The sequence below is a fragment of the Sphaeramia orbicularis genome, chromosome 18 (assembly GCF_902148855.1).
Source record: "Sphaeramia orbicularis chromosome 18, fSphaOr1.1, whole genome shotgun sequence".
NCBI classification, from domain to species: Eukaryota; Metazoa; Chordata; class Actinopteri; order Kurtiformes; family Apogonidae; genus Sphaeramia; species Sphaeramia orbicularis.
In genome coordinates, this window is record NC_043974.1 from 32,545,249 (window position 1) to 32,557,117 (window position 11,869).

Genomic DNA, 11,869 nt, shown 5'->3' on the forward strand with positions numbered 1-11,869 from the left:
TATTAATTATTTGATCATTGTCCTGATAAATGCGACGTGATTGTTTCTTGCAACTGGTTTTATGTGATCTTAACCCTGATGAAAGACTAAAACAGAAACCCCTTAGTTTATCTTTAATAAACATATTCTATACTTATATAGCTGGAGGTTTTCAGTTTCTGTTAATGACCATTTATTTAGTTGCAAAAATGTGAAAATAACAGAATAAAATAGTTTTAGGATTTAGTGTTTATTTTGTAGATCCGCATTCTTATTCTACTTGATGAAAATTGATGGAAAATAGTTATTTGCAGTTTTAAACTCATATTTATGGTCAAAATGATTCAGAAATCTAGACAGAGTATTCAGAAGGAGTGTATTCTTAAAAACTGGCTTTTTGCACTATTTTATCTAACTGTACTTCTAGATGTTTTTTCTGTTTGGCATTCTGTAGACTGTGCAAATGACAATAAATGCTTTGAATCATGCATCTCAGATGTAAAAGTTGTTCAGCATCAAAATACGCAGTAAAATTTTATAAACATTAAAAGTGTTTTAAGTACGAATGTACAGAAAAATGATAGTTGTGATAAATTTTACCGCCTTGACAGCTAAGTGAATACATCTGTCACTACTCTTGGGTTTTCCATCGTAGGTTATTGACTTCGAGTTCTGGTTTATAGCGTCCATCAGGTATTTCATTTATTGAAAATATGGCTGAGAGCCGTCACACACAGATCTGTCAGGCTGTTGGATGGATGATGTCCGTGGGCTCAGAGCTTTGGGCTGAGCCTCTGTTGTAATAGCAGCCATTAGAAAACACCACAGCTCAGTAAAGGGCTGCTTGTATCTGATCTATTAGGCCTGAGAAACTGTGCCGATGGCTGCAACAGCAGCACCAGCGACAGGCAGCCGGCTTCTAATGGCTCCTCTGACTGTAAGAGGGTCCCTGGGGAGGGGGGGAAGTGGGGATAATGGCCACCGATGCCATTTAAGAAAAGTCAATAGCAGGTGAAATCTTTGTTCCCCCAAATGTTACATGTTCCACTCCTCCCCTCTCCTCCTGTGAAGGATTTACAACTACATCTCACCTGTTGGATGAGCTTTGAGACGTATTTTTTGCTTTTCCAGAAATAGCCTCATTAGAGTTTCTGCTGAGAGCCTCGGCTGAACTGTTGAAATCCGACTGTTATTGTGCAACACATGGCAGAAGATGTGCACCAGTTAGAAAATCAGCTTTAGGTTGTCCTAATTAATCCTCAAATGGCATTTTTTTTACCCTTATGGATCCCTCTGCAGAACGTCAAGCCAAAAATGTACATGTAAAAAAAACTGCTATAAAATCATCAAATACTAAAGAGTATTTTTTTTTACTCTCTTGTGCATAAATGCCATATCAAACTACCAAATGTTCACAAATTTTCGGGATTTTAACCATTTAAATGCCAGTTTAAAATACACAATGCAACTTGTTTTATTAAATAAACAACACAAAATATATTTTCCATGTAAGACATGTTGGAGGGATGTGTCATTGTTTTACATCAGGTAAAAAATGTGATTTCAAAATAAGTCAGTGAGGTTCATGAACAAAAACTACTGATGCAATGAATATCAGTGTTATTGACAATCTTTGACATGTTCAAGACAAACAGAAAAGACATATTCCTCCAACATGTATTATAGGGAAATTTATTTTGAGTGTTTTTTTTTTTAATGGAGCAAGTGTTATCATATATTAAAACTGCCATTTAAAGGGTTAAAATCCTGAAAATTATTCAGCATTTGGTAGTTTTAAGCAGAACTGAAGTAGTTTAAGAGATGTATGTAGGAAAAAAAAAAAGAAAAAATATTGCTGTGACTTAATTGGAGTTTTTGTGCATACACCTTTGGATTTGTCTTGTTTTGACATGTTTGTTCAACACATGCAACTGTACTCTCTTTATGTTGCGAAATTACATATAGTAACATTTTTTTCCCCCATAAATTTGTCTGTTTAAATCCGTTCAAAGATAATGTGATGAGGAGCTGAAACACTAAAATCTTAACTATTTGTTTTATTTGAAATGACAATTTCTTTGTTAAGGGATGGATAAATAACAACAAAAGCTAAATAAACTTAAAGTAACACTGATACTGGAATTGGTTAAAATGTCATGTTTAACCCGTAAAGACCCAAACAGCCACTGGGGACCAAAACCGTCTACTGATCTAAACTGTTTAATGACTTCTGAACCACTAATCCTATAAATAATTGGTGTAAAATACAGTTTGTCATCTTTTCATGGTCATCAGATATGACCCATTTGGATGTTCAGAGGCTCTGTAGTTACCATGGAAACACAGTCATCTTCTACAACATTGATTCACCAGTAAAACCCATGAAGTTTGATCAATGACAGAGGATACAGACACTTGGTTTTCTGTTCAGTTATTGATGTCTTTGCTGAAAAAGTCACTTTTTCTTCAGTTTTGTCTGTTTCTGATATAATAACCCTCAACTTTAATTAGTTTTTATGAATATGTACATGATCAGTTGAATAAATATAGGAAAATACATGATTTTCACTTAAGAAATGCAAAATACAAAGGATAATACAACAATAAATGGAGATAACTCACTTTAGAATGGTTAAATCTGGAGAAAAATTAATTTGGGAATGGACACAAAAGTAACCCTGGGTCTTTATGGGTTAATACTAGCACTGGCCAAGAATATAAGTCTTTAGTAACTTTATCTGTTATTACAGCAACATTTAGGAGCGCAGCACCATGTGGAATTACATAAAAGGGTGTAGATATATTTGGAAGAACAATGACCACAAGGTGAAGTCATTTCTTGCCATATGTGAATCTGTTTTTGAGTTTGCTGCTTCTCAGAGTAACCTCTAAAATATCGTTGATGACATGGTGTTTTTCACTGTTGTTGTCCAACTGAGTCTCAGACGTGGCTGAAGGTTGAAGTTTTATTCATATTCATAACTGGATGATCCATACAGCAGCTGTTCTGATATTGTGAGATTTAGAGCCCAGTGGTTGGAATGAACTTGACTCTGCTCCTGTTTATCCTCAGGTTTAGAACGTGAGGCGTCTGTCATCTATCATTCACAATAAATTACAAAGACAAAGCACTTTAAGCCAACGCTGTAGCTATAATTTGTGTGTTTGACCGGAAAAGCTTTTTGCTATTGTGTGCGGAGGGGAAATATTTGTTAGTTCACCCTGACACCTTTTTCTGGCAGCTGCAGTCCGATCAATAGTTGAAAAGCTGAAGTATGAGCCCAGAGTGAATCCATAACGCTCCGGTTCATCCTGGGTTCATCGTTAAACTGTTAACGACTGTGGACGGGAGCTGGAATCATCATCCATCCCATAGGAAACGGGTGGAAATGATTCAGAAACATGAATGACTGAGGGCTTTTCTTAGATATGAACTAGTTTGGTACTGACGACACAATCAGACATTTTATTTAAGTAACATTAACAGCATGAACTCTGTCTTTTAATGGTCTTGTTAGTGTCATTATTATAATCAAGGTGTTATGAAGAGATATATTTTAGTCAATAATAGGGATTGGAATTGATAAGAATTTAACAATTCCGATTTCATTATCGATCCAATTCTTTACTGACTCATTGGGTGAGGGAATAAAAGAGTACAAAAGTGTTTGTATTAACTGTCTTTCATATTTCCATCTCTGCAAAGAAAATATAACATATACAGTATGCACAAATAATAACAGATGACGCCGAGCCCGGTTGGGGGGGGGGTGTCACACCATACAGCCATACAAAGTGAAACTGAAACTTAAGACACTTTACTAATTCCTCTATGTCTCTAGCTGTTGTGCACCTCATTTTCCTTTTCCCTACCTTCGGAAACTTTTGAGGAGGCAGGACATTTGTGAGCTACTGAGAACCGCTTCTCAAAAAGAACCGGTTCTTGATTCCCATCCCTAGTCAATAAACAGATGCAGACGAAGACCGAGAAATAATTTACTAAACCACTAACACTGAACCTGTTTACACTAAAAATACAAACATTGAGCCCATTTACAGGGTGGGGAAGCAAAATTTACAATGAACATTTAGTTGTTTTTTCTCAGCAGGCACTACGCCAATTGTTTTGAAACCAAACATATATTGATTTCATAATCATATCTGACACTATTATCCATACCTGCTATAAAATAATTAAATCAATATTTTTTCTGCATAAATCTCTTAAACCATCTCAGCTCTGCTCAAAACTACCGAATGTTCACAAATTATCAGGATTTTAATCCTTTAAATGCCAGTTTCAACACATGGTGCCAATTGTTTAATTAAAAAACAACATAAAATCTGAAATATTTTCCACATAATAGTTTTTTATGTGATATTTAAAAATGTGGTTTCACAATATATCATAGAGGCTTTTATTTATTTTTTTTCGCCATCAGGGTCATGCAATGAAATTATTGTTATTGTTCATCTCTGACATGTCCAACACTCACCGTCCCTCCAATATGTATTATATAGAAAATTTCATATTTTGTGTTTTTTAATAAAACATGTGGCATCATGTGTTCAAACTGGCATTTAAAGGGTTAAAATCCTGAAAATTATTGAATATTTGGTAGTTTTGAACAGAGCTGAAGTGGGTTAAGTGATTTAAAATAAATAGACAAATACATTTTTTACATATACATTTTTGTGTATAATGGACCAGTGAGAGGAACTGACATAAGAGTCAGTAAATGTCAAAAAAGAAACATTATAGTAGAAATTCATGCCATAAACTGTAAGACAGATATAATGATCAGCAAATCAACAAATGAAAAATGACAAAAATTTACAAGATGTTTTTAATTTTTTTTTTCCAGGAGTCATTCTAGTATCATCTGTTTTATTTGGAACCAGTTTAAGAGATTTATACATTAAAAAATACTGATATATGATGATTTTATGGCAGTTGTTTGTACATTTCTGGCTTGTGTGATCCGTTAAATAGTATTTTGTCGTGTCTACTCATACATATTTAGTGGAGAACACAGGATGTATAATAAACCTATTCACATTCAGTATTTGTTGCTTTTTTTGTCTTTTGTGATAATGGTCGAATAATCGTAATAAAGGCAGGACAATAAAATAAATACATGTGATTCATCTTGATAATTTCGCTGGTGTATTGTTCCATTATGGTTTAGTGTTCTTTATATTATGTGTTGGACAAATAACTGTTGTGAATGAACACTAGTATTGGATGGGATTTCACTGACAGAACAATACTCAGTGGAATAATGAGGCAGTATGTTAGAGCGTTTTACAACCTCTTAGCAAAAAATATGGCTCATAACTTATATTCATCCATCATTTATTTCTCTGCCTGTGGAATAATTATCGGTGACTAAGGCGAGAGGATAGATCATTGTGTTCCAGTTGTCACAAGCTTTCTTTTATTTCTCTTTATCTCAGTTAAATTCATTCATGTGTGTATGAAAGCAACACAATAGCCATAAATCTTAGTGAAATTTTGTGGCTGAATTCAACACATGTATTTAGAAATATTACAGTCATGTCTTAAATATTACAGTTATGTCTTAAAAATGCTCTCTGGCAATAAAAGTATGGAAGTTTAATAGTTGAAAATGATTTTTATTGATTATTTTTCCATATATCTCTAGTCATAAACATCAATATCAACAAGGCTTTTTTCCTGGTTAAATAAATAAAGATAAAATAAATTTCTCTTTCGTTTTAAGACTCAATTTATTTTTTTCCTTTTTCATTTTGACTTTAAGACAAAAGATAATATTCAAGCATTTATTAATGAAGATGTGTTTTTTTGTTGCATTTTCAAGGCTTCACTGCAAAGACTGTTGACTGTTCAATGAGTGTTTTTCCAGTTTTTTTCAAGAAAAATAAAATAAAACTGATTTCACTTTCTTGAATGTAGATTATTTTCCTTTTTCTCTCCTCTACAACAATAAATGAATCATTGTTAAAAAAAAAAAGACCTTAGGAATGCGCTCACAATTTTTTTTAGCATTTTACATGTGAAACAACAACAATTCAAAAATCAACAGTTAAATCAACAAGTTAATCATTAATTTCACTTCTACACTATACTACAGGTACATATTACAACAGTGTCTTATCGCATTTCACAAATAGTTTTTTAGTTTTTGTCCAATTAAAATCTAATAATTTTATGACTTATTAAACTTTTTGCATCATTTGGATCTGACACCGATATTTAAAGTGACATAATCAATGCAGATATTGATTTTATTTGTTATTTCTTCTCCTTTTCATCACATTATCAGCTACTACCTCTGTGAAATGACCTCGAATATTCTGATACTAATGTTTAACTGGTTTTGGGTTTTAGAAGGAATAACTTTAGAACATGTACCAATAAATATCCAGGACTCACCGGGCTCCATCCTTTTGGGTTGACAGGGCCGGTGTTTGTCTTCCCTCCAGAGGTGGCAGCATCTGAACGGCCTCGTGGTGACGTGACATATGTCAACATCCCTGTCAGTCCGACGTCCAAGAAGCAGCTGAACTACATGGAGCTGGAGCTGCAGGAGCCCGGCCCTGGCCCCCGGGGGCCCGTCACCCACCTGCCCACACAGAGTAAGGACAGGAGGATGACCAAGGGCGAATGTATAGGTGTCATTTTCTTACATCCCAGTGACTAAATGCTTTTACACTGGCATCACAAATCTGTTCTATTGTTATTTTTTGTAAAGTTGTGTTTCTTTTCACCATCTTAAAATGATTCAATATCTGCTTCAGCATTTCCGCTGGTAAGGTTTTGCCATGCCACCACACCAAACATTTCATACCAAAAAAATCATCACCATCACATTAGACTTATTACACGTATGTATAATACATAATAGGCCAGGTCCTGCCCCATCAAAGGAAAGTTTGTGAAGTTTTAGGAGGTAGGGAAAAGATAAATGAGCAGAAATGCAGGCATGTGCACCCCCCCCCCCCCCCCCCCCCCCCCCCCCCCCCAGCCGAACTGCGCACGTGCAGCCGAGCCCCCCACCCCCCCCTTTAAACACACGCGTAACAAAATAATAAAACAAAACACAGGCTGGGAGTGGTCAGCCAATAAATAAATACACTTATATATGCATATACACACATATACACACACCTTCTAGGCTATACATATGAAAGGTACAGTACAGTATACAATACAATGGAAATTTGACAGAAAGAATTAAAACATTTTAGAAAATGTTTTAGGTTGTGATGAAATACAACCTGACCTACACTCATCCCATTAGCTTTGATCACTATCCAGCTGATTTGTTCACAAATATAGTAAAATAAATACAGTGGCTCAACTGTGGAGAATCAAAGCTTTCAAACAAGGTGTAACATGAATATATTAACAAGTATTAAATACAAAATGGTGGGAATGGAGAGGTTAAAACCATAAATGTCGTCACAGAATCTGTTATTGCATAATATATGTGAGTAATTACATGTATTCAGTATTTGCATAGACCTTTAAAATAAGAATTACAAAGGCAACAAAACACTTGTTTGCTGTGTTTAACATACAGTTATATAAATGTACAATGCTGCACTTTGGTTAAATATGGATAATTATAAAACATAATCTGCACAAGCACATCTAGTACACACTGACCTTACTGTTAATCCAATCATAATCATCATCTGCATTAACTAAATGAAAACAGGAATACCTTTAATGTACATCCCAATGTTAAAGTAATGACAGTTTCTAATGGAGGCTTTAAGGTGATTAAACGTTATCAGCTTTTAATACAAATATTTAGATTCAACAGAAGAAACACAGTTTGGAGGAAATTAAATAAAGGCTCAACATGTTTTGTACAATAGATGTTTTTTCATACTATAGATATAAAAGAACTGACTCTTCTATCTATAAAATTATTTTATATTTAACATAATTCTATCCTCCTGATTTTCCCTCATCGACTCCGAGCTGTAACTGACAGAGGAGGAGGCGGTCCTTATTGTCATGGCGTTCATGGACACAGACTTGTACTGGAGCTTTGACATGAGGGAGGTTAATATCCACTGACAGTGCTTCAGTTTATATCCCACCGTGTGGCCTCATTAATCTGTCACCTGGGAGGGGGGCGGTCCCATCGCAGGGCACCGATGGGGACGCATTGGATTCACAATGTCTTTATGAGACAATAAAATGCATAATAGAAGCAGGACACGGCCGTACAGTGGCGTCCATGTAACTGACATGTACAGATATTAAGCTCTGCCATTAAACCTCGTTATCTGATTTCCACACGAGGACGGACACCACATTATCGCACGCTGCATGAGGACAGTGTTAAAAGCCTTGAATCATTTACATAAGACTGTTTCATGCCCTAAACCAGGGGTGGCCAACCCTGGTCCTGGAGAGCCACTATCCTGCATGTTTTAGATGTATCCCTCTTCCAACACACCTGGTTCAAATGATAAGCCTATTATCAAGCTCTGCAGAAGCCTGATAACAACTGTCAGGTGTGCTGGAAGAGGGAAGCATCTAAAACATGCAGGATAGTGGCTCTCCAGGACCAGGGTTGGCCACCCGTGTCCTAAACTGTCTCTGAACCCTGTTGTCAGTTTTGTTTGGTCGTTGTCATTATTGAAATTTCAGATGATTCAGCATCTGTTACCTCTGAAGGAAATCCTCAAAACTAAAACAATTATTAGCATTAAAGGTTAAAAGTGTAATTCTTACTCTTTGAAAATATTTGAAAGGACTTGACCTGTGTTGTATATTTTGTTGAATTCTCTACTTAAATGTAAAACAAAACAAAAAAAATCTGATTAATTAGATTTCCTTTTTTATAACTACCCATGCAAGAATGGTTTTAAATTAGAGGTAATTTACTGATATTTATCATTAACTTTATGATGGCTAACCTTGATGATGCGGGGAAAAGATATAACAACTATTTACTAGTGATGTCCCGATCTGGATTTTTTTTTTGCTTCTTATCTGATTTTTTTTAGAATTAATTTTGCCGATACCAATCCGATACGGAGTTTTTACAGTAATTTTGATTTAAATTTGGAGTCATTATTTATAGGTTATGTTATTATTTTACTGAAGATCACAATTGGGCTGAATGTGGAACCTGAACTAAAACAAGTATGACACCTTTGACTCTTAATAACTTTAGTATAATTTTCACACTTTCCAAATTCATACTGTGGGACAAATTAGAACCTTTGGCGGGCTGGTTTTGGCCCGCGGACCGTATGTTTGCCACTGCTGTAGCCGGTCTATGGACAGGTCCATCCAGGGATTATATGGGGGTGCATTCTGTGCTGTACGTTAGTGATGCGCACATCAGTGGGTTATTTGCGGGTTGGGTTGGGGTGGGTCAAAAGAATGTTAATTTATTTGCAGGGCGGGTTGGGTTGTGTCAGATAATTCCACAAAAAGCCCCGCAGGTTGAAAAAAACCCGACTCTTGCATCACGTGAAAGTGAAACCTATAGACATTTTACTAATTCCTCTGAGCCTCCCACTGTTGTGCAGCTAATTTTCCTTTTCCCTACCTTCGGAAACTTTAATTTTAGGGGGCAAGATGCGTGTTTACAAAATTACCAACTGCATTTAATCACTGACCCTCAAGGATGCTGGTGACCAAAACCATCTCCATTAATCCTATCAATACATGTAAATAATTGGTGTAAAATACAGTTTGTCATCTTTTCATGGTCATCTGATATGACCCATTTGGACGTTCACAGGCTCCGTAGTTACCGTGGAAACACTGTCATCTTCTGCAACATTGATTCACCAGTAAAACCCATGGAGTTTCATAAATGATAGTGGACGGAGACAATTTTACATTCAATTAATTATATTTTTTTTCCCCAAGAGTTTTTCTTCAGTTTTCTCTGTTCTAATATAATAACGGTCAAATTTACTCTGAGATTTTATGAACGTCTACATCAGGGGTCGGCAACCCTGGTCCTAGAGAGCCACTATCCTGCATGTTTTAGATGTATCCCTCTTCCAACACACCTGAAACAAATGATAAGCCTATCATCAAGCTCTGCAGAAGCCTGATAATGACCAGCAGGTGTGCTGGAAAAGGGACGCATCTAAAACATGCAGGATAGTGGCTCTCTAGGACCAGGGTTGCCAACCCCTGGTCTACATGATCAGTGAAATAAACATAGGAACATGCATAATTTATACTAAAAAATGTAGAGGATAACATTGTAATGAATCACTTAGGTAAGTTTAAATGTTGAGGAAAAATGAAATCTGAAGTCATCACATAAAGGTGAATATATCTTTTTTTTTTACTCCTTTATCACAGTAAATTGAATATCTTTTGGATTTTGAACCAAACAAGACATGATGATGATATCTTGGATTAGATGTAATATGCATTTTCCACCATTTTATAGATAATTAAGAAAATAATTAATAATAATAATGGATTGGATTTATATAGCGCTTTTCTAGACACCCAAAGCACTTTACATTATTGACCCATTATTCATTTGCTCTCACATTCACACTCAATTATAATTAAATAATTAATTCTTAATTATAATTAATCTGCAAGGAAAATAATATTTAGCTGCTTCTTAAGTAGGAGAAGTGAACTTAATAAAACAATAGGGAAAAATAACTAACATCGACTTCATTCCCATCTGCGTGTTATGTTTTGTGTCAATAATAATAAAAGTTGATAGATCACTTAGGAAAGTTTAAATGTAGAGGGGGAAAAAACATGTAGAAGTTGCAGCAAATAGAGCTTTAGGTCTTTAAAGGTTAATCTTCATATTATTTTCACATTATAGTGCTTGGTCTAAAATAAACACAAAATAACTACATTTGAGGAGCTGTAACTAGTGATTTTTTTTCCCCCAGTTTTGTCAATTTATCACATGGTTTCTTGTTTGACTCACCAGAGACTTTGTGTGGTGTCTCGACAGGGAAGAGTTCCACCAAATACGCCCAGATCGACATCACTGCGACAGAGACGGCCCACAAAGTTGGTACCCAGCATGCACTGGGTCGGCAGGAGGGTCTGCACACTCTGGAGCTGAGGAGAAAAGCAACACCACATTGACTTCAAAATCACTGGACTAATGATCTCAACGGTAAAGTTAGTTTGAATCACGGCTGTGACGGGGGGGGGGGTCTTCTGAAGAACCGGACCCTCTGAGGTTTTCTGTGGAACTGGTTCGACACATCTACGCATACTTTAACTGCACAAGTGTCATTTTTATGAAACTCTGTTCTGAAATCTCCAAGTGTCAGGAGCACTGTTTCATCATGGACTTGGGCGTCTCATTAAATACATTATGTCAGTGATGGAGCCTGAGGCCAACTGGGTGGATGTGATGGTCCAGAGCTGAGTCACCGACCCCGACAAACCCCCAGAGCCCCGGCATTTCACAGCTCAGTCAGGCCAGCGCTAACAACGTGCAATACACTCGTTTTACCCTCGTTTTTGTAGAACAGGGGTGTTGAACTCATTTTAGTTCTGGTTCCACATTCAGCCTAGTACGGTCTCAAATGGGTCAGACCAGTACAATAAAAATTACCATAATAACCAATAAATAATGACAACTCCAAATTAGTCAATTTGTTTTAGTGTAAAAAAAAAAAAAAAAAAAGTAAAATTACATTAAATGTTAAGACTAACAAACTATCCTTTCACAAAAAATAGGAATAACCAGAACAAATATGAAAAATCCGAAATGTCTTTGGAGAATAAGTGCAATTTTATTAATACTCCACCTGTGATTAAATGTTTTGTGTGTTTATAGATCCACTGTGGTCTGTAAGTAGTCATGTACATGTGTAAATGATAAACTGAGAAATAATATTGTTAAAATTGCGCTATTTGTCTTCAAAA

The 11,869-nt window shown here is 35.8% G+C and overlaps 1 protein-coding gene across 3 annotated transcripts in view; it reads left to right on the plus strand.

Annotated features, from left to right (window-relative positions):
* The window catches only part of LOC115438202 (protein Dok-7-like), a 60,329-nt gene extending 48,771 nt beyond the window's left edge, over positions 1-11,558 (plus strand). For all 3 annotated transcript variants that reach the window (XM_030161640.1, XM_030161641.1, XM_030161643.1), the window contains 2 exons: positions 6,424-6,600; positions 10,941-11,558. In XM_030161640.1, coding sequence (XP_030017500.1) covers positions 6,424-6,600; positions 10,941-11,077 — 314 coding nt within the window. In that variant the 3' untranslated portion in view covers positions 11,078-11,558. The remainder of the gene's footprint in view (positions 1-6,423; positions 6,601-10,940) is intronic.
* The last annotated feature ends 311 nt before the right edge of the window (positions 11,559-11,869 follow it).